Below are 27,220 nucleotides of genomic sequence, written 5' to 3' on the forward strand. Positions count from 1 at the left end.
ATGTGAGGGGTTCCTCCCATGCCAACAAACAATTTTCTCACACCAGCAGGGTGTCCGAGGAGAATTCAGCTCAATTCTGACACCGTCTACCTGGAGGTAGCGTCAGATTCCACAGGTTAAGGGCTCAGTCCTATAAAACTGTCTCCCCACCCCCATTTCAGACGCCCGTCACAAGCCCAGGCTGTTACCTATGCTTCTGACCAACTGGCTGTAAGTCAGAGGTTCCCACGACCCCCTCCTTGGGTTGGGTTAATTTGCTGGAGCGGCTCACAGAACTCAGAAACATTTTACTAACTAGATTAGCGGCTTATTGCAAAAGGATACGACTCAGGAACAGGCAGGTGGAAACGGCGCGTGGGGCAAGGTGTGGGGAAAGGCGCAGGTCAGTCATGCTCCCTCGGAGGGCACGACTCTCCCCAAATCTCCATGTGTTCACCAACCCGGAAGCTCTCCGAACCTGGTCCTTTTGGGTTTCTGTGGCACCTTCATCATAGCCGTGATCAATGAAATCACTGGACATTGGCGATTGATCCAACCTCCAGGCCCTCACCGCTCCCTGGAGGTCAGAGGTCAGAGGTTGGGACTGAAAGGTCCAGCCCTCTAATCACCTGGTTGGTTCTCTTGGCAACCAGCCCCCATCCTTAGGTGGGTCCACAAGTCACCTCATTAACATAAAAAGATACCTTTGTCACTCTCAACACTTAGGAAATTCTGAGGGTTTTGGGAGCTGTGAGTTACAAACTGTGAATGAAGGCCAAATACGTATTTTCTTATAAATCACAATATCGCACCTCCTTTGTCCGTTACGATTTGGGGGCATTTGTTCAGGGGAGGGAGGCCAGCTGTGTAATGAGTCAGCAAGTAGCGCCACCCTGAAGGTGGCCTTCCATGTTCTGGAGTTTGCAGGGTTGCAGAGGGCCTCAGCCTCGCAGCCCTGGACTGTGTGTGTTTGGAGTCCCTGTGAGCCAGGCAGGGAGTATGTTCTTATATCCCCTCCTCCAGGAAGGCCTCCTGGATTCTCTTTGCCCCAGCCTCCCCTCCGCAACTGGGAGTCTGTCTTCTGTGTGTTCCCTGATGCTGTTAGTCCCAGTGGAAGAACATCTGGAGGGCAAGGACCTGTCTCGGCTCCCTCTGCCTGGCCCTGGACTGGCTTCTCTAAGGACTGGGTGCCCCATCTCTGCCTCTGAGTGATCAGCTGGTCTCTTGGAGACTTGGGGCCTCTGCCTCCCTGCAGCCCTACCCAGCCAAGGCTTACTCATCAGAAGCAAAGCTGCCCAGGGAATTCCCTGGCAGTCCAGTGGTTAAGACTCTGTGCGTTCACTGCCAAGGGCCCAAGTTCGATCCCTGGTCAGGGAACTAAGGTCCTGCAAAAAAAAAAAAAAAAAAAAAGGAGCAAAGCTGCCGGGCTGGGCTGAGGCTCTGACCCTCCACTGCCTGTCTGTCCATCCACAGGCTGTGAGGAGCTGCTGAAGGATGTGCTGGCCGTGGAGAGCGCTGGGACACTGCCCTGCGCGCTGGAGATCCCAGACTGCGTGGTGCAGGTGAGAGGGGCGGCCACCGCGGAAGGGATGGGGAGCCTCCAGCCGCCCACCTTACCTGCTTGGTCTTCCGTCTTCTTGCCTTTGCTTCGCCTTTTTGGTGTCAGGGAGACCCCAGAGCCCCCGCTGAGGGCCCTTTGCCTTCAAAGTCAAGAAAGAGATTTTGGAACCGGAGCAGTGCAGACCCTTGGGAAGCCACAGCAGAGGGTGTAGGGGCTGGGGGTCCTCACAGGGCACCTTCCCCTGCTCTGAGGTCCCGAGGAGAAGCTGAGCTCCAGAGGGAAAGTGGCAGGCTCGAGGTCAACAGCAGGCAGGGAGACAATTTTTCTCTTTTCTCCAACACCAGCTGGATGTCCGGCAATCCAGTCCACTCCCGACACTGACTGCCCAGAGGTGGTGCAGGCGCCGGGGCCAGAGCCTCAGCCCCGCTTGGGAGCTGCCACAGACGGGGCACCCAGGCTACCTGCCTTCTGCTGGGGCCAGCTACAAATGCAGGGTTCTCGCAACCCCCCTCAGGTTCCGTAGTTCACTAGAACAACTCACAGAGCTCAGGAAGGCACTCTGTTTATGATTATTGCTTTACTATAAGGGATACAATTCAGGAAAGACGCACGGGGCAAGGTATGTGGCCGGGAGGCGGGGGCCCTCTCCAGGGGCACCACGTCCCTGCACGGCAGTGCGTCACCAACCCGGAAGCTCCGGGTCTCGTTGCTCTAGAGTTTGTATGATCCCATCTGCAGCCCTCTCACCTCCTGCAGGTGGGCATGGGTGGGGCTTAAAGTTCCCCACTTCAAATCACCAGTTTGGTCTTTGTGGTGTGACCAGCCCCATCCTGTGGCTCTCTGGGGATCCCACCTGAGTCACCTCATTAGCATGAACTCAGGTGGGGTTGAAAGGGACTCCTTATGAATAATAAAATTCACTCCTATCGCTCAGGAAGTTCCAAGGTTTTAGGAGCTCTGTTCCAGGAAGTGGGACAAGGACCACAGTCCCCATGGCTCTGTCTTACTGTCATCATCACCTAATGGTTTGTTTATTATGAAACTTTCATCGTTTTCCCAAACACTTGCAGAGTCATCTTACAGACGAATACAGTTCACGATGCCTGTACTGACAGTCTCTAGGGTCCCTTCTGGCGGAGACAGCCCGCCAGAAGGGCTGGAAGAGGATCGTCTTGGTTTGTCATCCAGGCTTAGCTCCAAAACCTCTTCTCCACCCTCTGGTTGGTGCCTCATCTGACCCCAAACATGAGTCTTTTCTATAGCTGAAAGAGGCCCAGGACCCCAGAGGTCACTTTGGCCAATGGCATACTTCTTGGGATCCAGCTGGGTGGTGGGCTCAGGGCTGGGACTGGGGGAGGGGGTCCCTACAGGGGGCTGTGGACAAAGAATGTAGGTTGCCACATCAGTAACAAAGGATGTTGTGGCCATGAAGCCATCAGCCACTGCAGCTGCTGCCCCCCGCCCTCAAACGGTGCCCCCTGAGGGGATTCAGGATGGAGAAAACAGGGTACTGGCCCTAGAGAGCTAAGGTGCATAAAGGAATGATTTCAATGAGCCCAGACTCTTGCATCTTCCCGTACATAGAAAAGTGCTAAATTCATTAACTTGAGATGTCTGTTTTTCTTAAATTAATAGTAATCTGTTGATGTTTTGACTACCTGGATTTTTTTTTTGCAAAACTCCTGTATGTCCTGGCTCCTTCCTTACCTCTTAGGAACAGTCCCTCAGAGCTATCTGCCTGGGCGTAAGTCCTCAGTAAGTCTGCCAAATAAAACATAATTCTTGGGACTTCCCTGGAGGTCCAGTGGTTAAGACTCCGTGCTTCCACTGCAGGGAGCACAGGTTTGATCCCTGGTCTTGGAATTAAGATCCCACATGCCACGCCATCGCGCAGCCAAAAAAAACCATAATTCTTGACTTTTAAGTTGTGCTTTTTTTTTTTTTTTCCGCTTGACAGGACCCTAATGCCCAGAGCTGCCCAGCAAAATGGTGTTACAGAAGGCCAAGGCTCAAAGGTGGCAGAGACCCAAGCCGGGTACCAGGGCCTCCAAGATAGGTCTCAGGTGGTTGGACCCCAGGGTGCCGTGCCCTCAGGGATGAGTGAAGAGAGCTGGGCTCCAAGAGGTGCAGAGGCCAGCAGTGAGGGCTCCAGGCCTGCCTCAAGGGGCAGCAGATGTGGGGTGAAGATGCATTTGGGCCTGACTGATGGGACCAGGACCAGAGCAGAGGACCCCAATGCAGGACGAACCCTGAGAGTGTCCTGGGAGTCTTGGAGCGGGGCCCCCGTGGACTGAACAGGAAATGGGCTAACGAGGTGGGCTGTGGGACCAGTCAGAACTGGGTCCATACCCCGCTTCAGCCACTGATGAGCCCTGCAAACCCGGGCACGTTACGCTCAACTCCTCAGAGCCTGTAAAACAGGGCTCGCCATACCCGTCTTGTGAAAATTCAGTGGGAAAACAGGCTGCTAATATGTGAGAATCCCCTTCCTCCCAGTGCCGTGTCTTAGGGATTCGTGTGAGAAATGGTGCTGAAGTGAGAAATGGTGCTGAGAAATGGTGCTGAAGCCAACACCCTTGGCTACCGGTGTTTCAAAATCACGTCAAAATAAAGGCCTGCATGTGAGGAGCTGGAGGTCAGAGTGGAGCCCTAGCCGGGCTTCCGCACCAGCCAGCGGTACCAGGGACGGGTCCCGTTCCTGCAGCTGTGGGCTGCTTTCGTGGCCTCCGCACTAGGCCGGCCACACTGGCAGGTGGAGAAAAGGGGAGAGATAGGCGTGGAGGAGTTGGCCTCTGAGAGAGCGCTCTTCTTTTTGTTTATTTATTTATTATTTTTGGCTGCGTTGGGTCTTCGTTGCTGCGCGCGGGCTTTCTCTAGTTGCGGCGAGTGGGGGCTACTCTTCGTTGCGGTGCGCAGGCTTCTCATTGCGGTGGCTTCTCTTGTTGCGGAGCACAGGCTCTAGGCACACAGGCTCAGTAGTTGTGGCACACGGGCTCAGTAGTTGTGGCTCGCGGGCTCTAGAGTGCAGGCTCAGTAGCTGTGACGCACGGGCTTAGTTGCTTCGCAGCATGTGGGATCTTCCCGGACCAGGGCTCGAACCCGTGTCCCCTGCATTGGCAGGCGGGTTCTTAACCACTGCACCACCAGGGAAGTCCCGAGAGTGCTCTTCTTTTTAAAGCAATATTGTTTTCTCCACAATGCAACATGTGGAGGTTACAGAAAAGCAGAAAGATCAGGTTGATCGAATCCCAGCAACCCCAGTGCCCCCCTCATCTCCTCTCTCGGGACTTTAGGTGTAAGCCCCTCCTTGTGAACTCTTTTCTGCCCCCGACCTGTCTGGCCCTGACAGGTGGCTCGGGTGGTCGGAGCCCAGCGAGGTGGCTGTTGATCCCTGGGCACGCTGGGCAGCCTTGTCCGTGAGCGCCCGGTGGGCAGCGTGGTGGGCTGGGGCTCTGTTCCTCACGACAGGCTCCTCGGTGCTGGGAGGGCTGAGGGGGCAGAGCGCAAAGCCAGCCTGCCAGACCAGTGGGCTCCCACAGTGAGGGGCTGAAAAGGCCTGGAGGCCCCGTGGTGTGAATGAATCCCTCCCTGCTCAGGCTCCTGCACCGTCTGAGCAGCTCGGGGTTCCATTTGGCTAAAGGCCACGAGGGGCGAGACCATAGCTCCTCAGGCTGGGGGGAGCTGAGGGGGCCGGCCTGGGGCACGTCCTCATCCTGTAGGCTCAGCCCTCAGGGTCCTGCTGTGTCCCAGCTGTCCCCTAGGGGTCAGCTTGAGACCAGCCAACCAGAGGGAGCCTGGATCATTACTTGGGCTTCCCAGGTGCTGCTAGGGGAGGAGTGGTTTGGGACCAAGCGAGGATGACGTAGGATGGGACCACAGGAGCATGCCTCCCCCCACCCCCAGGGTGGGGCAGGGACCTCTGACGTCAACACTTGACGAGAGGGTCATAGTTAAAGTAGTGAAGTAGTGAAACACTCTGTGGTGCTGGTTGGTAAACAGATGCAAACCTGGCAGCCTGAGGGCACCCACCCCATTCACCCCTCTTCCAGGCCCCCTGGAACCCAACCCCCACACACCAGCTATCACCACAGGCGGTCTGGGCCTGCTCTCCAGGCAGTGCAAGTCTGTCTGGGTAGGTGCACCTGCATCCCACCAGCTCTTTTTTTTTTTAATTGAAGTATAGTTGATTTACAATGTTGTGTTCCCTGCTGTACAGCAAAGTGATTCAGTTATACATATACATATATGTACATTCTTTTTCATATTCTTTTCCATTCTGGTTTATCACAGGATATTGAATATAGTTCCCTGTGCTCTACAGTAGGACCTTGTTGTTTATCCATCCTATAGGTAATAGTTTGCGTCTGCTAATCCCAAACTCCCAATCCATCCCTCCCCCGCCTCACCTCCCCCTTGGCAACCGCAACTCTGTTCTCTATGTCTGTGAGTTTGTTTCTGTTTCATAGCTAGGTTCATTTGTGTCATATTTTAGATTACACATATAAGTGATATCATATGGTACTTGTCTTCCTCTTTCTGACTTCCTTCACATAGTATGATAATCTCTAGGTCCATGTGTGTTGCTGCAAATGGCATTACTTCATTCTTTTTCTGGCTAAGTAGTATTCCACCGTTGATATATACCACATCTACTTTATCCACTTATCTGTTGATGGGCATTTAGGTTGTTTCCATGTCTTGGCTATTGTAAATAGTGCTGCTGTGAACATAGGGCTGCATGTATCTTTTCGAATTACAGTTTTGTCTGGGCATATGCCCAGGAGTGGGATTGCTGGATCATAGGGCAACTCTGTTTAGTTTTTTCAGGAACCTCCATACTGTCCTCCATAGTGGCTGTACTGATTTACCTTCCCACCAACAGTGCAGGAGGGTTCCCTTTCCTCCACACCCTCTCCAGCATTTATCCTTTGTAGACTTTTTAATGATGGCCATTCTGACCAGTGTGAGGTGGTACCTCACTGTAGTTTTATTTATTTATTTATTTATTTATTTATGGCTGTGTTGGGTCTTCGTTTCCGTGCGAGGGCTTTCTCTAGTTGCGGCAAGCGGGGGCCACTCTTCATCGCGGTGCGCGGGCCTCTCACTATCGCGGCCTCTCGTTGCAGAGCACAGGCTCCAGATGCGCAGGCTCAGTAGTTGTGGCTCATGGGCCCAGTTGCTCCACAGCATGTGGGATCCTCCCAGACCAGGGCTCGAACCTGTGTCCCCTGCATAGGCAGGCAGACTCTCAACCACTGCGCCACCAGGGAGGCCCTCACTGTACTTTTGATTTGCATTTCTCGAATACTTAGCAATGATGAGCATCTTTTCGTGCCTATTGGCCATCTGTCCCACCAGCTCTTGAACTCACTGGATGTCACCCTGCCTGTGTCCTTAGAGCCTGCTGCGCCCTGGCGCAAAAAGGGCTTGGTAAACCCAACTGTTGGCAAGTTTTCTGATGCATGTGGATTTGAGTTTGGTCAGAGGGGGTGCTGGGTGTCGCAGGGGTCCGTGGGTTGGCATCCCGAGGCTGAGGTCTCAGGAAACGCCCTGGGAGTCCGTCGTGAGGCTGGCCCGCTTAGCGGGCTGCTACTGCGCTCCCTTTGTGCAGCTCCCAGACCTTATGGTGTAGGGGTCTCTGTAGGGTGGGGACATGGGCAGTCACAGAGAGCCCCACCCTCGGGCCTTAAAGGCAAGGGGGCAGTGGGATGAAATCTGACTTATAAGCCCTCATGTGAGATCCTGGTTCGTCCTCCCACGTGGGCTGGTTAATAGGGAACCCCATAAAATGAATAGGGTGTCAGGCCACCTGGTGCTCCTCCTGTGTAACCACCATCCCAGCGAATGGTGTCACCATCATCCAGCCCCTAAGCCAGAAAGTCATCCTTGACGCCCCACATCCAGCCAGCCTGAGTCCTCTGGTCCCCACTCACCCCTCGTCCCTCTCCCTCTGCTGCCTCCTGGCCCCTCATCGTCCCCGGCCTTTCTCTCTCCAGACCCACATCCCACAGTCGCCTCAGGATCTTCCTAAGGAGCTGTCATCACCCCCACTTCGGGGGCCCCCTCATCACCAGCGGGATAAAATCCACCACTTCTCCAGCCTCACCTCTCACTGACGCACTTCTCACACTCCGAAATTGGTGACACCCAGTTGCTCCTTATTTACTGAAAAGACCCTGTTCTCTCTTGCCTCCCAGACTTTGCACAAGTTCTTCTTTCTCCTGGGATGGCCTCCCACCCACTGTCCCTGGGATAACTTCTGCTCATCGTTTAAGACTTAAGTAGGTACCTCCTCCTCCAGGAAGCCTTCTCTAGTTCCCTCTGCCCCCAGCCTGGAGTGAAACCTGTGCCGAGCTTCCCTGGGGCCCTGTGCCCTCTGTCATCCCTGCCTTAACCTCACCCTCCAGGACAGCTCCATGTTCCCCACACGGCGACACCATTTTCACCTGGTGGTGGCAGAGCTCGAGCTGAGTTCATCTCCTTCGCACCCAGCACAGTGCCCATAGTGAACACCCTTATCCACGCGCCATAGATCGTTTCTCTGAGTATTTCTAGGATTTGAAATCTAGAAATGGAATTGCTCTATCGAAGGGTATGCAGATTTTATTTTTTAATCGATGGGGCCAAATTTTTCTTCCAAAAAGACGGTACTAATTGTATCATCCAACAGTAGATGAGAGAGTGCCTGGATTCTCAGCCCTTTGCCAGTTCTGGAAGTCCTCCATCTACCTACAGGCCCCCCTTCTACTCCTCTCCCCTCCCTTCTCCCGCTTACCAATCTGATGGAGGAAAACTCACTCTCACTTTCATCTGTGTTGCCGTTTTTGGTGAAGGAGACCATCGTTCCTTCTGTTCACTGGGCCTGTGGATTTCTTCTTTTGTTAATTGCCTCTTTATAGTCTTTGCTCATTTTCTGTTGGGTTGTCTTTTCCTTTTTTTTTTTTTTGCCTTTTCTTTTTTTGGGGGGCCTTGCCTCACAGCATGTGGGATCTTAGTTCCCCGACCAGGGATCGAACCTGTGCCCCCTGCAGTGGAAGCGCAGAGCCCTAACCACTGGACCGCCAGGGAAGTCCCTGGGTTGTCTTTTCCTTATTGATTTATATGAAATCTATATACACAAAATCTCTATATATTCTGTCAGTCTATGCATTTTGCTTATATTTTAATTTTGGTGTCTTTTATTGCATAGAATGTTAAAGTTCGGATGTCGTCATTATCAGTCCTTTTATGCCATTTACGTTTTGTGTATTATGTGATGCCTCCTTTACCTCAAGGTTATAAACATACTATTCTCCTGTATATGTTTTTCAAATACGTTTAGACAAAAAGTGTTTATGTTTAGCTCTTTGACCCACCAGAAGCTTATTTTTGGTTTTGGTGAGGATAATATCTGGCATTTTTATGTTCCACATGTTGCCAGCTGTTCACATTCCTGCTGTGGAATAGTCCCTCTTTCTCCACTTATTTGAAATCTCACCCCTTTATCGGGAGCTAAATCGCCGTGTAACGTGGGTCTCTTTCTGGACTCTGGTCTGTTGTATTGATCTATTTGTCTACCTGTTTCTAAGCCAGTTTCAGTTACCCTTGCTTTACAGTGTGATATCTGATAGAAAAAGCCTCCCTCATCATTCTTTATTTTTTAAAATTTTTTTGTTATCCTTACATATTTTCTCTTCCAGAATACTCTTTTTTGTCGAAATTCATTTAAAATCCTGCTAGAGATTTTGTTTGAAATTTGTACATCAGTGGAAGGGAACTGGCTTTTTAAAGTATTGAATTCTCTCATCCGAGAACAGTAAATCTCTTCATCTTTTCTGGCCTTCTTTTAAGCCCTTCAGGAAAGTGTTATGATTTTCTCAAATTGGTTTTGCACATTTCTTCATAGGGTGACTCTATTTTAGAATTTCTGTCACTGTTACATGTAGGATCTTTTTCCCATGATATTTTCTAATTGGTTATGGCTAAGTGTCTAGGAGACGTTTTGATTTTTGGTGTTGATCTTGTCATGACGACCTTACTAAACTCCCTTATTAGTTCTAATAGTTCATTTACAAACTATTTTCTAGCCTGCTTAATCTATATAACAATGCAGCCATATTCTTTTTTTCTGCATAAATTTAAATAGCTGCATGATATTCATTGCAAGAAGACAACCACAGTTATTTACCGGTTCCTTATTATTGGTCATATACATATATAATTTTTTTTTTTTTCTTAACCTACTTCGGGGGATTAACAAAAGCAGTGTTTTAAACACTCTTGTAGCTAAATTGTTCCCCACAGAAGCACTCATTGTTTTAGAGCAAGCCAGAGGTTGGCAAACGACTGTTCCCATGGGCCAAATCTAGCAGCTTGTTTTTGTAAATAAAGTTTTATTGGAACATGGCCACGCCCATCTGCTCACCCTTGTGTGTCTGCTTTCCCATCACAATGGCAGAGTTGAGTGGCTGCCACAGAGCCTAAACTGTTTACTATCTGCCCTTTACGGAAAAGGTTTGCCAACCTTTAAGCTAAAAACCGTTTTATCAAAAGGATACAAATCTTAAAATTTCTAATACATCTGTCAAATTCCTTTCCAGAAAAGTTGTCTCAATTAATCTTTCATCAGGATCGTGTCAGATTCCTCCTACCCTTTGTTTACTGGCTGTTCTGCTTTCTCAAATCTTTCTCATTGAGAGACTAAAATTAGGATTGCTCTTTTGAATTATAATATGGTTGAACTTCTTAAATTGCCTTTATTGGTCACCAGGAGTTCTTTCTTCATTAGTTGCCCGCCCACATCCTTCACCCTCATTTCCATAGATGTATTCATTCCCATTGATGTAAAAGAAGTAGAAATATTAACTTTTGGACATACCTCACAAATATTTTTTCAGCTTGTCATTTCTTTTTAACTTTGTTTATGACAGCAAATCTAAAAGGTTTTTATAGCCAACTCAATCTTTTCCGTTGTGGCTTCTGCCTTTGGTGTACTGCTTAGAAAACTTTCCTACCCAAGGCTGTGACACTATATTCTGTTTTATTTTTATTTTATGTATTTGGTTTTCACGTTTAAAGCTTTGATCCACAGAGTGAATTTTTGATGTCTGTGGTGAGATAAGGATCCAGTTTTCCTTTTTCCCCTCAGCCCCTCTTACCCTCCCTCCTGCCCAACTCACCTCGCGGGAACCAGAAGCTCTTGACAAGGTTATGCTTAAGGGGTCCCCGGAGGCCAAAACAAACCGGGGTTTGCTGGGAATGAGGGCGTCAGCCTGAGCCCAACCTGGCTCTTCTGCTCTTAAGCAGAAGGAGCTTGGTCAACCTCCAGTCTTGCCAGAACAGTTTTTAAAAATCTGCTCTGAGCTTCTCTGCAGAGCTGGCCTGGGGGTATGTAGGGATGAAGGTCCAAGTCCACCATTGCTTAATTTCATCCATTTTGAAGCAAGCATTTCTAAAACCACTTTTGCAACAATGATACTTTTGAATTCCAAAAATACTTTTCTTGACAGCCTCTGATTCAGCTGTGCTGGTGAAGGTGTAGGTTGGTGGTACCATGCTTATGCTGGTAAGGGGAGGGGGGAGGGTGTTTCCTAGCTCAGGGAGGGGCCTTACTTGATCCTTTCCTCTCATATATGGCCCCAGTTTTTTGGTTTTTTTTTTTTTTCTGTTCCAACACCTTCCTCCTTCCAAAGGAAAGAATAATTTACTTATCCGAAGCCCGAGAATTTCTGTAAGAATAAAAAGATCCTTAAGTCATATCTTTGAGAAGTAATTAAATTCTGATTAAAGCAAAGGTGGCTGGGACAGAAGCAGAGCCAATGTTGATGGTTGCCTTGGTCTGTCCTGGACCATCTGTCCCCCATCTTCTGCCCCTGACCATTCCGACCCTAGGAAGGCTGGGTTCAGCTGGCCCACTGAGACCAACTTCCAGGACACTCCTTTTTTTTTTTTTTTTTTTTTTTTTTTTTGCGGTACGCGGGCCTCTCACTGTTGTGGCCTCTCCCGTTGCAGAGCACAGGCTCCAGACGCGCAGGCTCAGCGGCCATGGCTCATGGGCCCAGCCGCTCCGCGGCATGCGGGATCCTCCCGGACCGGGGCACGAACCCGCGTCCCCTGCATCGGCAGGCGGACTCTCAACCACTGCGCCACCAGGGAAGCCCCATTCATCTATTTTTAAAAGCTCCCCAAGTAACTTGAATGTACACCCAACGTTGCAAGCCAAGGATCTAAGCTAGGAATGCTCAGACTTTGCGGCATATTAGAATCTCTGGGAGTTTTTAAGGTTCTGGGTGCCCAGCTGTCCCTCAGACCAATGAACCCGGAACCTCTAGGGGTGGGACCCAGGCATCAGCACTTTTTAAAGCTCCTCACGGGATTCCACGAAGCCATGACCCGTACAACGTCCTGGATTCTGGTCAGTTTACATCAACACTTCTTTTCCCTGAGCATGGAACGCAGAGGCTGGGGGTGGGGAGAAGAGTCTTATACCTTGAAAATGGCCAATGGCTGGCACAGCGTGTGTGTTCAAATGTCGGCTGCCCTTGGCCCCGGAAGTATCCTCTGGGGAGAGTGGCTCAGGATTACAGGGCCCTGGCTGGAGGTGTCCGTCCCCCGTAGAACTGGGCCGCCTGGGTTCTCAGGCCCGGGCAGGGAGCATTCTTGGTGGCCAGTGAGCCATGACTGCTTTCCCAGAGGGAGGCCTGCAAGGGCCCACGGGGACTCTGGGTCAGCAGGGCGGGGGCTCCATGTGTCAGAGCCCAGACAGGAATCTCATTGAGAGAGTTCCTCGTCTGCCACCCAGTTCTGCAAACTTCTGAGAGCTCAGGCCGCCCTGCAGAGAATGGAGAGTAGATCACACTGACTTCACAAAGGCCCACCAGATGTACTTTTCCTCCAACTTGCAGGAAAGTTGTGAGAGCAGTGCAACGAGTGCCCATAGATCTGCCCCCCTAGGTTCCCCGGTTGTTAACATGTTGGCAGTTTGCGTTCCCTGCGTTTGTGTGCGTCCCTGTATACACACTTCTTTGGGGTGATGGGGGCTGGACCATTTGAAAGTTAGTTGCAGACATTATGACACTTCCTCCTTAGATACTTGACCCTTCCTAGGAGCAAGGATATCCTCCTCGATAACCGCAACACGCTCATCACCTGTGGCTGATACAGCAATGTATTATCTGATATAAGCCCCGTATTCAGGGTTTCCCAATATTTTTATAGCTTTTCTGTCTGATCTCGGATCCAATCCAGGACGACACATTACATTTAGTTGTCACGTCTCTTTAGTCTCCGTTAATCCGGAATAGTTCATCCACCTTTCGCCGTATGTGCACCATCACCTGAGGCCCCCAAGAGGTTGCCGCCCCACTGGTTCTGCCTTTGGCTCCGGACTCTCGTGTGGAACCACAGCGCCCTCTGCACTAACGGCACTAACGCCTAGCGGCCGTTTCACACCTGTCTGGCCCAAAGCGCTTTGATGCTGCCCCATCCTCCTCCATCTCAGGAGTTGGGACCGCCACCCACCTGGCGCTCGGACCAAGAACTGAGTTGTGCTTAATGTCTCTCCTTCCTCCCGTAGCCAACCCATCCGCAAGGCCTGTTGGTTTTATCTGCAGGATCCGTCCCGAGTGTCCCCTTCACCCACCTCCACGTTACACCCCGTCAGAGCTTCACACCATCCCCCTACCTGGTCACCCGCGCTCTCTCTTCCCTTCCTCCTTACAAGAGCCAGAGTGTCCTTTCAAACTCTTAAACCAGGTCCTAGAACTCCCCCACTTAAGATGTTCTAATCACTTGTCCTCTTAGGGTAAAATCCTGAACCCCAACTTCTCACTGTGACCTACCAGCTTTCACTTTTGCCTGAACCTTTGACCTGGTCCCATCCCATCTTCCCCATAATCCTCGCTGTTCCAGCCACACTGGCCTGTTTTCTGTTCCTCAAACGCCCGAAGCTAGTTTCTTATCTTTGCCTGGCTGTTCCTTCTACCTAGAACCCTCGTCCTCAAGTCTTTGAACGGCTGCTCTTGCATCATTCAAGTTTCAGCACAAGCGTCACCTCCTCAGAGAAGCCTTCCCTTCCCACTCATCTCAAGGAACCCCTCTACAGCAGTCCCCTGTCACTGTCATAACACCCTGCTCATTTCCTTTAGAGCCTGTGCCACTGGGTGCCACACTCTTAACTGGCTACGTGTGTCCTGCCTGTCTCCTCCACGTGGGTGGAGGGCTGTGCCTGCGTCTCTCACTGCTGTGCTCTCCACAGTGCTGGCACGGAGCAGCTGGCGGTACAGGTTGGAGGGATGCATCTCTGCTGTGCAAGGTCAGCTCTGCCGGGGAGGAGAGGGCTAGGTTTCCTCCCGCCTGGGAGCAGTTGAGAGGTGCCCCCTTCAGGTCAAAGGCTGTAAAACCACACTCAGTGCTGGGTGGGGAGGAGGGGGGAGGGCATAGGAAGGAGCTGAAAGGGGGATGACTCTGCTCTGACTCCGCACCTGGGCTCTGAAACCTTAGTGTGTGTACGACTCACTCGGGGGCTTAACACAAGGCAGGCTCTGATCCAGTAGGTCTGGGGTCGCCCGACTGCACCTCCTACAAGCGCCTTCAGTGCCGTGGGAAGATGTGGAAAGAGCCTGGGGGTGCTCCCGTTGCTTCTGCCCCTCCCACCCTCTGCCAGGAAGTGTTGTTTCTAGCAGTCGCTGTCACCTCCGCATGTGGTGAGCCCCTCGTGGTTTTCCGTCTCCACATGTCTGCTACCGTGACAGACAAGATATTCCCTCCCAGGAATCGTGCTCCGCCGCCTGCTCTGTCACTGCTCTGTTTTCTCTCCTCCGCGCTCCTTTCCTTAAGCAGATTCGTCGGGGGCGTGCTGTCTGGGGGAAGTCAGGCCGGGCTCACTGCCCCGGTGCAGGACAGGACAGCTGACCAGGCTGGGAACTGAGAAGCTGAGGGGCTCCCACAGGCTTTGGTTCAGAGTGTAGGCACTTACGGGCAGAGCCAGCCCCAGAGGCAAAGGGCTGATTTAAACTTGGGTAGAGGGCTTCCCTGGTGGCGCAGTGGTTGAGAGTCTGCCTGCCGATGCAGGGCACACGGGTTCGTGCCCCGGTCCGGGAAGATCCCACATGCCACGGAGCGGCTGGACCCATGAGCCATGGCCGCTGAGTCTGCGCGTCCGGAGCCTGTGCTCCGCAACGGGAGAGGCCACAGCAGTGAGAGGCCCGCGTACCGCAAAAAAAAAAAAAAACTTGGGCAGAGCGTTGGCTTTGGGGTCTGAGGGTCCTGGATTTGACTCCCGACCGTGTCGCCTACTAGTGGACCATCCTGAGCAAGTTACTTAACCTCTCTGAGCCTCACTTTCTTCCCTTGCTAAACAGAGGTTGTAATTGGTGTCTTCTGCATAGGGTTATTATAAAAAACGAGAAATGAGAGTACAAGCAAAGCACTCAGTACAATGCCTAGAAAATGCTGGAATCTCTCAGCCCACAAGGCACAGATTGTGAGACTTGAATACTTTTTGCCCCAGGGCTGCTGACAAGGGACTGACAGGCAATGTCTATGTCCCAGGCTTCCTTCTACACCTGCATCCCACAGCCCCACCGCCTGCTGGCTGGTCCTGCACAGCTAGGAGGTTCACTCCCTGGGGCATTCCCCAGAATTGGGCCTACTCCTGTGTCAGACCCATCTCCCAGGGTAGGCAGGGCCTGAGGGCATGAAAACCACACGCACTGAGCCTGAGGGAAAATGCCCAAACATTTTATAAGAGGGATAAACAGCTGTTCCCACCTTGGTCATTGCCGTTCCCTTCCTGACCAGGGCAGTAAAAATGACTGGAAATAACATGAGACAAGGCAAGAAGTCTGATTCTTGAGGGGAACTTTCTGTGGGCTCTCTGCGTGTCCCAGGTTTATGACCCTCCCCAAGCCTCTTTGATTATCAGCACAGGGCGGATGGGCAGGAGGGACACTGCACAAGTCCCAGCCTCAGAGCCTGGCCCAGCCCCTGCTTTGTACACACTCGCTGTACCTAGATGGAAAGAGAGGGCTCCTTTGACCCTGGGGGCTGGGAAGCTGAGCACCTTCTCAACACCGATGCCAAGACTTTACATCCAGAACCTGTTTCAGAACAGCTGCCTTTACCACACCCTGCCTGGGCTTCTTCCTGTGCTGTGACTTGGAATATTCTTGCTTTCCTCAAGGGAATTTTTTAATATTTATTTATTTATTGGCTGTGTCAGGTCTTAGTTGCAGCACACGGGATTTTTCGTTGCAGCTCGCAGGCCTAGTTGCCCTGCAGTATGTGGGATCCTCGTTCCCCGACCAGGGATCAAACCAGCGCCCCCTGCATCGCAAGACGGGTTCTCAACCACTGGACCACCAGGGAAGTCCCCTCAAGGGAATTTTTAATCCAGGCTGAAAGGACCCCTGAGCTGGGTGAGGGGTCGGGCGCCCAGGCAGAGGCTCGTCAGGACCTTTATCTGCTGCAGTAAACATCAGCTGAGTCCTGGAAAGGGGCTGCACCTGAATTCACAGGCAGAAACTCAGCTTGGAAGAGTGATACGGGAGAAAGTATTCCTGAGGACACACTAACCCCCATTCCTTTAGATTTTCCATTCCTGGTATCCAGTTCCATGTCAGAAAGCACTGTTTCATCTTACCTTATTGCAAAAACCTCTTCACGGATGTACATTTTGTTTTTATTCCCTTGGCTCAGCGTAAGGCCAAACAGAATATTTCCTCAGCCTCCTTAAAATTGCTGCTGGAAACCTTATCCAATTTGCCATTTTGCACGCTTTGATCTAATACATTCTTTTTAGGATTTTGCGCCAGAAAAAAAAGTCTTTCCTGATGAAATGATTTCCTTCTCTCATCGGATAATAAGAATTGCGTTGTAACTAACCTTGCTTTCCCGTTTTTGTCTTGGTAGTTAGAAAACTTAGAGCTAATGGTGAGTCAACTTACAATTTACTCATTTACCTGCTTTTTCTGTCGGGCTTATTTTTTATTTTAGTCCAACTATGAACGTCTTTTATTGTAAATAATTTCACAGATGTCAACAACAACAAAAAATGAGTTCGGTGGCGGGGGTGGGGGGTGTGGGGGGAGTTCGGATTTAATAAGGAGAGACTAATTGAAAGGATTATTCCAAGCTGGCCGGTGAGGGGAGAAACTCTTGAAATAGGAGGAGGGGGCCATGGCAACAGGGAGGAAGCTCTCACCGTAAGATCTCCAAGCATCTCAAGGGTGAGGCAAGAGGGGGTTTCTTTGCAGGAGGAATAAACAAAGGAAGAACCACCTGTGTGGGGAGGGGGGCACAGGGTGGCTTGGCCATTGGGAGTGGATCAGGGAATGTTTACCCTGAGGCCAGCCTGTGTTTGGAGGGCTGTTGGGAAGGGGCTGTGTGCTGACTCAGCAGGGGTGGGCACGATTCACAGAACTGGGGGAAGAAGGGAAGCTTCATCAAAATTTGGATAGCAAGCATTTTGTTCTGGTTGGTCACTAGGACCAGCAGTTCAAGGATGGGAGTTTGGAGGGTGGGCCCCAGTGGCTTCCACGTTTCCCTCTGTCTAGACTGTTCTCTCCCAGGGGCAGAGACCAGCCTCACTGCTCGCTCTGCCCAGCCCAGTCTTGGGCCTGAGTGAGTTACTTGGTCAGTGTTCGCTGACTGGCTGAATGAGGGCCTTCCTGGAGTCAGGAACTCGCCTCTCTGGGAGGTATAGGAACAAGCAGGCCGCACCCCCGCCCCTCCCTGAGGGACCCCAGCTCTGGGCCATGACCCCTGCCCCCTCCCTGAGGCATACCTAGCCCCCCGCTCTGCTTCCCCTCCTCTAGAGGGTGCCCAATTCCGGGCGGCACTGCCAGTTCCTGCACCCCACTTTCTGGGGGGCAGGTTGGAGGAGAGGGTGGGAAGGTGGAGGAGGAAGACAGACCCAGAGGGAGCAGCACGGTGCCCCCAACACACACACCACCACCCCGCCCCCACCAGGACCCCTTCTCTCTTAACTTGTTTTTCTGTCTCTCTGCCTGTGCGCTCTCTCTTTCTCTGTCCCTGTCTATCCAATCTTCCTCTCTCCAGCCCATCTCTCTCTGGCCCTCTGATATCTCCAGTCCCAGCACCAGGAGGCCCTTCCAGTTGGCCCCAGGTCTCAGCATGAATCAGACACAAGACAGGGCTGGGGGTGGACAGATGGAATGTCAGCCCTGCTCAGGCAGTTTACGTATCTAATCTCTATCACCACCACACCCCTGTCCTGTTTACTCAGACCAACCCTGCCAAGTAGGTACCATTAGACCCATTTTACTGGTAAGGAAGCTGAGGCTCAGACAGCAATTAAGTCGCTTGCCCAAGGTCTCAGGACTGCAGTGTGCAGAGCCAGGACTTTAATCTGCACCTGTCTGACCCCAGATGCCACAGAGAGCAGCTCTGCATCCACTTTTCCTGAGGCTTCTCGAGTTTCCCAGGCCTCTCTTCACTTCTCTCCCCCACCCCCCCAACCTGGGAGAAAGGACCAGAGGGACTCGTTTGCCCTGAGGGGGTTGCCTAGAATCAAAGGCAACTCATCTGGAGGATCTGCATTGCTGGAGGACAATCTTTTACAGAAAGAAAGGAAACTAAGTATTCCAGGAGCTGAGGTGAGGCCTGGGCTGGGGAGAGAAGGCAGAAGAATTCCCCCAGCCCATTCCTACTACCTTTGGAGCCTGAACGTGGCCTCTGACCTGCACAAAGAGGGTCCTAAAGCCTTTTGCTTGGTGAAGGAGGCTGGCCACACCCAGCCTCCCCGTGCAGGGCTGTGCCAGGATTGCTAAAAGGTGCCCCAGAGATAGACAAATACCGTATAATATCGCTTATATGTGGAATCTAGAAAAATGGCACAGATGAACTTGTTTGCAAAGCAGAAATAGAGTCACAGATGTAGAGAACAAACTTATGGTTACCAAGAAGGGAAGGAGGGGCGGTGGGACGAACTGGGAGATTGGGATTGACATATATGCACTGCTATGTATAAAATAGACAACCAGTGAGAAGCTACTGTATAGCACAGGGGGCTCTACTCAGTGCTCTGTGGTGACCTAAACGGGAAGGAAATCCAAAAAGGAGGGGATATATGTATACCTACGGCTGATTCACTTTGCTGTATAGCAGAAACTAACACAACATTGTAAAGCAACCATACTCCAATAAAAATTAATTAAAAAAAAAAGAAAGAAAGAAAGGGGGCTCCTCTGAGAGGGAGTCTGAGAAACTCATCAAGGAAAGATGAGCAGCTTCTTGGCTGCAGGACTTCTGAGAACCTTCAGAATGCTCACGTGTACCTCTGGGACCCCGGCAGGAGGTGAAGGCAGTTGCCAGCCTTCTTTGCTCTGGGAACCCTTCGTGCACCAGCATCTTTGTTACAGAAATGCGGAACTGATGGGCCCTGTGGGTAGCCCAGAGTGTGGTGCGAAATGTGTTTGAAATGTGTTTGGGGCATAGCTGCCACTGCTTCCCCAGAGGAAGCAGAACGTGGCCTTGTGATAACAGTGTGGGTTTGGTCAGCAACTGTTATGCAGGGACCAAAAGGCTCGTGGCAACATACACCATCATGTGTGAGTCTGGTCCCTCTATCTACTAGGAGGGTCCCTGTGCTGCACAACTTCAGGGAGGACTAATCTCTCTGTCGTCCGTGGGAATGGCACCTCTGGGAGTTGTGCAGTGCACAACCTGTGCAGCTAAACATGACAGTCCTGGTCCTGGCCCTCATCCTGGTCGTCTGACTGTTGCAACAGCCTCTCTGTTGACTTCCTGTCTCCAATCTACCACCTCTCGTGTCTCCTGCCCCCCTCCTCTGTGTCACCTCTCCAGTCCTACCCTCCTCCAAGTCCCTTCTCCCCAGAGCCAGCTGCCAGAGGTCTACAAGCACCCTCCGGCTGTGCAGGACCCTGGGGGAGGAGTCCTGCCTCTGAGATGGATGGGCTCTATCGTCTTGGGCTTAACCTCTTTGGGGCCAGTGTCTCCATTTGTAAAATGAGGATAAAATGCTTGGCTTATAGTTTTATCATTAGATTCTGAGCTTCAGGAGGCCAAGGCTGTCTGTCATTCATCCCTGTCCCCTGGTGTCTGGCACGTCCTAGGTCCTGGTGAATGTCTGGTCACTTTGACCAAAACCTTTCTGCCCTTCCCCCTCTCATGCTTGATTGATCTGCCCAGTATTTCTGGAACACTGCCTGCCCTCCCGACTCCTAGGCTTTGCCTATGCCGTTCTTTCCCCTAGAATTCCCCTCTGCTCCATCTGCAGCACTAACCATTTTGGGGAGAGCTCAGTTGCCACGCCTGAACCCTTTCCCAGCCCTCTCCCCCAAACCCCACTGGAAACAGCCTCCCCCTTCCACACCAACCCCGCCCCCACGGCAGGGAAGGTTCCTCCTGTCCCAGCCAGGCTCCTCTGTTCTAGGCAGAGGAGGGGTTGGCATTTCTCTGCACCCGCCTGGGGTGCCCAGAGCCTGCGTGGTGCCAGGTACAGAGCAGGGCTCCGGATGGAAGGGCCCAGAGTGGACTGGAACGTGGTAGCAGCTTCCTCCCCCAGGAGGGAGGGAATCCTGGGCAGGATGGTTGCCGGCCGCCTTCCCAGAACAGGCCCAGGCTGGGCTGGGGCAGACTGGCGTGCTAATGCCGGCTCGGGGCATGGGGTGGAACACTTCAAGGTCGGCTTTGGGGTCCAAAGCAGTCTTGGGGCTTCCCTGGCGGTCTGGTGGTTAGGACTCCATGCTTCTAGTGCAGGGGACACGGGTTCGATGCCTGGTGGGGGAACTAAGATCCTGCAAAACATGTGGCACGGCCGAAAAAAAAAAGAAAGAAAAAGTAGTCTTTGGGTCTGGTGGGAGAGTAAGCGCATTGGAGACTCATGTTCGGTGTCTTGGCTTACTGGGCTCTCTGTTGTTTAAAAAAAAAAAATTATTTAAAATGCTTAATTTAGGACCCGGCCTGTGGTAGGTGGTCAGTGTCTGCTGTCCGTGGGAGGAGCGTGGAGCATCACGTTGAGAGCATGGACGTTGGGCTCAGAAAGACCTGGGTCTGAATCCCGGCTCAACCCCTTCCTAGTGAGACTTTGGGCATGTCCTGTCACGTCTCTGGACCTCAGTTCCCTTGTCTGTGAAATGGGCATGAGCCTGGTGCTCTCTTCTTCAGGCTCGGTGTGAGGATTCGGGGAGACCAAGTCGAAGCCCGTGGCATTAGTTAGGATGTGGTGGAGCCTGACAGAAAGCAGAGCGCTAGAAACATTGGTGGCTATAAATATTACTACTTCACTTCTCTTTTCTGGCAAAGAACCATGAATTTCTTGGACCTCTTCTTTTTTTTCACTTTCCATGACTGGCAGTAGCAGGTGGCTTTCTCTCCGGGACTGTTTTTTCACGGAAGCAAAATCGCGTATGTTTTTTTTTATCACTTCACAGGAGGGAGCACACACGACTCGTGAAGAACAGCTCTGCTGTAAACCCAGTGCTGAGCCCTCACTGCCCACGGCTCCCCACCCAAGACCCCACACACTCGTGGTCCCTACCCACGCACCCCCATCCACTGCAGCCAGGGTAACCCCCGGCAGCTCCCTCACCCACCTCATACACCCCACCATCCCCAGCTCCCCAGCCCCACCTGTCTGAGCAGTACCCTAAGGCCATTTGCCACAGAGGAGCGGGTGTGCAAGTGAGGCAGAAGGACCGCTCCACACACACAAGCCTAGGCCTGGCCTTTGACTCAGATCCCTGTCTGCACCTCCATCCTCTCCACAGAGCCCTCAGCCGGTCCCTAAGATGCACTGATAACACCCGCTGATAAGAACCGCCACCAGGGTGCCCGGCACTGCCGTGAGCCACCCAATCAATCAGATATAAATGGGTGTAAGATGCCTCAGTTTGATACACTGATGTCCCTCGGGACTGTCAAAGAGGGTGATGTGACTTGGCCAGCGAACCCTGTCTTCCCCTCAGGAGCAAACTGTGTCACCAACACGCCAGGTCCTTTCTGTTGGTAGTGTGGTCCAGGGATGGTACCTGGGAGCCTGTTAGAACTGCAGGCTCTGAGGCTGAACCCAGACCAGCTGCGTCAGAATCTGCATTTTTAACAAGACAGCAGTGGCCCGTTCACATGCTCTTTTGAAGTCTGAGATGCGCGCCTGCCGGTCACTGGGGCTCGAGCTCGGCTGCGAGCGAGAATCACCTGGGGACTTTAAAATGTGCTGGTGCCTGGGTCCCATGCCCAGATCCAGATTCCACTGGCCTGAAGTGTGGCCTGGACGTGGAGAGTTTTAAATGCTCCTCAGGTGATTTTAATGTGCAGAGAAGTCTGGGAATCACCCTTCTCAGTCTTATCGCTGGACCCATAAGCTGTTTTATTGCTTGTGTTTGTAAGTAAGACTTGGTGAGAGGAAGGGCATAAGGTTCAGGTGGCCCTGGCCGGTGTGTGGATGGGTGTACGTTAGAGAGGGTCTAGGGTTAGTGGCTTGGAAGTGTGCAGGGAAGCATTTAAGGCCTTGGGACCGCCCCAGTGAGGCACAGGGGAGAAGGGCACTGTCCCGAGGTCCCAGAGCTGGCTGGTTGCAAAGCCTGACCCAACACTTCGTTCCCTGACGCCAGCTCCCAGTTGATGCCTGGGCATTTGGAGGTACTGCCTCCACACCTTGGTCCTTGAACCAAAACCTCAGCTGGGCTTTGATCAGTAAGCCTGCCTCTGCTCTGCTCTTACTTTGCCGGGTGCTAGCTCCGGATTCCAGCAAACCGTCCTTGAAGCCGAGAAAGCGAAACCCACCAAAGCTGGAGGCGTAAGCGCGTTGGGGCCTCGTGCCCTTGTGTGATGAACACCCACTGGGAAGCAGCTCAGCTTCGTGGAGAGCGAGGGACTCCAGGTGGGCGGGGTCTGAGCCCCAGCCCTGCCACGTGTCAGCTGCGCTGCCTCACACTGACCCTGCAGCCTCTCCGGCCTCAGTTCCCTTATCTGTAAAGTGGGCACAGTGGTACTCCCCGGCTTCAGGGAGTGTTCAGGTTGAGTGGGATGAAGGGGACAGAGCCGCAGGCTGGGCCTGGCAGGCGTGGGCACCGGATCAGAGCGAGTCGGGGTCACTGAGGGCTCAGCGTCACGTGGCATGGCCTCAGGAGTCTCCGGAACACCAGCCTGGGTCCCCAGCAGGCACATCCTGAACCTCCAGGGCCGGGGGCTGCTGACACGTACCTCTCTCCTCCTCTCCCAGACACACGGGCTCAATGGCCGTCCCATGTGTGTGTTTGGTGGCTTTGGGGAGACCTGTGCTGCCAGCGTGGGGACTCCCTAGCCTTCCTGGCCTCATCAGGCAGCAGAAGTTGGCCACGGTTGGTGGCGCTCTTCCCCCCGTGTGGGCCCACTCAGGACAGAGCAGCTGTCACTGTCATGGTTATTTTATTTTTATTCCTCCCTCTGGGAGCCCAGAATCAAAAGGAAACGTTAGCGCTGCAACCTCATTACGGAGAGTAGAGAAACGGGGTGGGGTGGGCGAGTTTGGATCTTCTCAGCCAGGGCCCCGTAGGCTCAGAACTGCAGCATTTCAGAGGGCAGAGCCCATGGAGACCGTCTGGTGCGATGCTTTCATCTCACAGCATTTCATCTCACAGCAGATGGGGAAACAGACCACACAGGGTCCTGGACTTCCCCAGTGGTGAGTTGGGGCCAGGCTGGAACATGGTTCTCCTGACTCTGGGGTCTGAGGTCTTTCCCCTGCCACCTATGACCGCTGTAGCCAGGGAGGAATTAAGGGTAGTTCTCCAGAGACCTCACCCCTCAGCCAGTGTTTCCACGTGAAATGCAGATCCCTGGGCCCTGGTGCCTGACTCAGGAGCTGGGGTGGACCCGGGGATCTGCACCCTCAGCAAGGTCATCTGACCAAAGTTTGGAAACATTGCTGTGGACTCTCCCCATTGGGCCGAAAGCCCCAGCCCTGTGCTCTGCTCCTGTCCTGCATCAAAATCCCAGCCCCTGGGGCTTCCCTGGTGGTGCAGTGGTTGAGAGTCCGCCTGCCGATGCAGGGGACACGGGTTCGTGCCCCTGTCCAGGAAGATCCCACATGCCGTGGAGCGGCTGGGCCCGTGAGCCATGGCCGCTGAGCCTGCGCGTCCGGAGCCTGTGCTCCGCAACGGGAGAGGCCACAACAGTGAGAGGCCCGCGTACCGCAAAAAAAATAAAAAAATAAAATTTAAAAAATCCCAGCCCCTGACTCATCTGCTTTCACTGAAAGCATCACTTATGAGGCACACCTGACACCAGTAGGTCCCAGGGGAAGGGGCCATAGGCAGGATCCTGTCATGGATAAGCACATGCACCCTGGACCCAGGCAGCCTGGGATCGAATCCCGCATCTGCAAGTTTTGGGTCCTCGACCTGTTTCTTCACCAGCTGGTGCCTTTGTTTCCTCACCTGTAGGTTGGGGAAGCCAGGCTTCCTTCCTGAGGTGCTGTGAGGGTTCGATGCGTTAATACAGATGAAGTCCTTCATTACTATCTGGCACATAGTAAGGTCTACAGACATGTCCACTATGATTATGCACAGTTTACAGGCTGAGAAAATTATGCTGAGAGGTTAAGAGACTGTCCTAAGGTCGCACAGCCACCAAGCAGCAAGACTGGTTGGGCTTCAACCCTTGTCCCACATAGTCCCTGCCTGGGAGCCTACAGCCTTCCCAGCCCTGCCTGCTAGCTGCAGCTCTGCTGGTGGATTACGGATTGGCCAGGAAGGACCGCTCCCCATGCTTCCAACTGCTCACTCACACACTCTGGGTTAGGATAGATTATCAATTCCTTTAGCCAGGAGCGCAGAGTCTCTGGAAACCAAGTGGCCGTACAGAGCCACCTTTGTCCCAGAAGTCCCTCACGGGGACAGAGGCTTCTGGGGACACGACCACCCTCAGTCTCGAAAGCTCCGTTTTGGTTACGGCAATGCCCATCTGTACTCAGAGCTTACTTTCAACTTCTGGTGGAAGAAATTGCACTTAAAACCTCTGCGTTTTGGTCTAAGAGAATGTTTTCCTGGTCCTTGTGCCACTTCCTTGTCTGGGAAAGAAAGTAAAGTCCAGGTGTCCTTAAAAGAACCTCTGCCTCGAGCTTTCTGGTGTTTGGAAAGTGGTTTCTTACCAGCGTTCCCCTTCCGCACTGCCACCCTCAGTCTTTCTCTGACGGTTCTCGTCTGAGTGTTTCTGCTGGAATTGGGAAGTTTGGCCCAGCATCCGGCTGGTGCCCACCTTCAGAAATGGCTCTGCAGTACCTCTCTGGTTGCCCTGAGGACTCAGGAACTGAGCAAGGCCATTCAAGCCTTTGGAGGGCCTGGCCTTGGGCCTGGCAGGCACTGGGCCCCCCTCTTTCCACCACCCACCCCTCTCGCTCTCAGTGGCCAGGGGAAAGGCAGCTCCATTACCGCTCTTTTTCTCTTCTTTCATCCCTGCTGTGATAGAATCTGCCCGAGCGCTCAGTGCCCGGCCAGCTCTCAGGGCCCATTCTAATGAAGGTAACTGAATGCCCGGGCAGCTGAAACCGGCCCTTTGCAAAACAGCCAGGGGAGGCCTGCCCTCGAGGGCAGAATGTGCCAGCTCTTGTTTGCCTTAGCCTGGCATTAGAGACGGGCTGGGCCCTGCCGTGTGGATGGAGGGGCCCAGGAAGGGGAAGGGGACAGAGAGCAGGTTTATTTGGGGTGAGCTGGGCTGGTTCATTGCAGTTTGCTCTCAGTGCTTTCAGGAGTTGCAAAAGCAAACAGTAGATTTGGGTCACAAGGGGGTGGGTAGAGAAGGAGGTGGTAGGATTAACAAGGATTCTGCCGCCAAGTGCTGGGGCTCAGGGCTCTGGGCTCTGGACTTGGGACCCTTCTGATCAGAGCTTCTGTTTCCCTCCTTCCTTCCGTCCCTTCCTCCCTCCGCTCAGAACCCACAGCTGCGAAGCTGCCCTTGGGCAGACACATGTCACCACGGTCCAGGGCTCCGTTTCCTAGACTCGAGAGGCCTGCAGCAGAGTGGAAGGGCTTGAGAGGCAGGCAGGCAGGCCTGCATCCAAATCCTGGCTCTGAATGTCCTTGGGCAGGTCACTTAATTGTTTTGAACCTCAGTTTTCTCATCTGTGAAATGGGAAGAGTAGTGCCTCTGCTCTGGAGCACCCAGATTTTGTGGGGCCTGAAGCTCTTGCAATGTGTGGAGTCATCCTTAAGGTGAAGGATCTTGTTGTAGCTTCCTTCTGCACACTTTACAAAGCACATGACCATCTGAACACACTGGCAGGGCCCCTCCGGAGCACGTAAGTGTCCTAGACGTTTGTTTCATTGGCTTCACGTGTACACATCTACCTGGTAGGACTATGAAGGATCAAATGAGCTAATATGTGTGGAACTCCTAGAACAGTGCCCGGCCCAGAGTAAGGCCCTCGTAAGTGTTTTTTTTATTTTTTTTCTTTAATTAATTAATTTATTTTGATCTGCATCGGGTCTTAGTTGCGGCATGCGGGCTCTTTCATTGCGGCATGCGGGCTCCTTGTTGCAGCAAGCAGGCTTCTCTCTAGTTGTGGCGTGCGGGTTTTCTCTCTCTAGTTGTGGCACACGGGCTCCAGGGCACATGGGCTCTGTAGTTTGTGGCACACAGGCTCTCTCGTTGAGGTGCACGAGCTCAGTAGTTGTGGCACACAGGCTTAGTTGCCCCATGGCATGTGGGATCTTCGTTCCCCAGCCAGGGATCAAACCCACATTCCCTGCACTGGAAGGTGGATTCTTTATCACGGGACCACCAGGGAAGTCCCCCTCATAAGTGTTAACTTTTAGTCTTATTACCTCTCAGGGTTGTCGTGAACTTTAGGTGTGTACAGTGTTATGCTTCGGCACCATGCTCGGTACTGGCAGATGTGTTCATTCACTAGCTCACCTAATAGTGCACACGATGGGCCGGGTCCGTGTTGAGGTCTGGGGTCAAATGGTCCCTCCTGGCGCTTTCAGTCTGGGAGGGGTAATCAGGCCATCAGTTAATTACACAAATACGCAATTCCAAATGGAATGGTGATGGTGTGAGAAGGTGAAGATGTGCTAGGTGATCTCTAGGGGAGAGAAAAATGAAATCATTTGACTTGGGATATAAGGAAAGGCCTTTCTTGATACATTAAACGAAGGAAAGGATTCTTATTACTTTAATTTCAGCATGTCCATCATGAAGGCAGTCTGGCACAGTGACCAGGTCCAGCTAGAAGCTAAACAAATGTTATCTTGTTTGATCCCCTAGACAACTCTGAGATGAGAGAATGGAGACCAGGTGGGAGAGGGGGTCTTACCTGAGCTGATGTATGTACTCAGTGGTAGAGGTGGGATTCAAACCTCCACCCAACTGCCTTCCTGCTCTCTCAGCTACACCACATGGCTGACACAAACGCACAGATGCCCTTGTAGGCTCATGTGACCTCAAGACGTTCTCAGAGGTCACACTACCACTACTTCCAAAGTGGCTGTGACCTCCCTGGGGTATCAGACTCCAAGAGCAGTCAGTCTCCCAGACTTGGAAAGCGCTCCTGGTGTCCTCGGGCACCTGCATCGTGAGTGTAGCTCCGCCAGCCCAGCTCCCATGGCCATAGACGCCAGCCCTGTCCTGGCTTTCTGGTCTACCCACTTGGTGCACTTATTCCTGCAGGGGCCATTGATGCTCTTTCACTTGTTACCTTGGAGGCCTGGAGGGGCTCACAGCGTGAGGTACAAGATGCAC

The 27,220-nt window shown here is 52.6% G+C and overlaps 1 protein-coding gene across 2 annotated transcripts in view; it reads left to right on the plus strand.

Annotated features, from left to right (window-relative positions):
• Positions 1 to 27,220, plus strand: part of RAB11FIP4 (RAB11 family interacting protein 4) — a 114,482-nt gene that overhangs the window by 34,812 nt on the left and 52,450 nt on the right. For both annotated transcript variants that reach the window (XM_079905791.1, XM_079905792.1), the window contains exon 3: positions 1,453 to 1,541. In XM_079905791.1, the coding sequence (XP_079761917.1) occupies positions 1,453 to 1,541 (89 nt within the window). The remainder of the gene's footprint in view (positions 1 to 1,452; positions 1,542 to 27,220) is intronic.

The sequence above is a fragment of the Stenella coeruleoalba genome (assembly GCF_951394435.1).
Source record: "Stenella coeruleoalba genome assembly, chromosome: 19".
Lineage (NCBI taxonomy): Eukaryota > Metazoa > Chordata > Mammalia > Artiodactyla > Delphinidae > Stenella > Stenella coeruleoalba.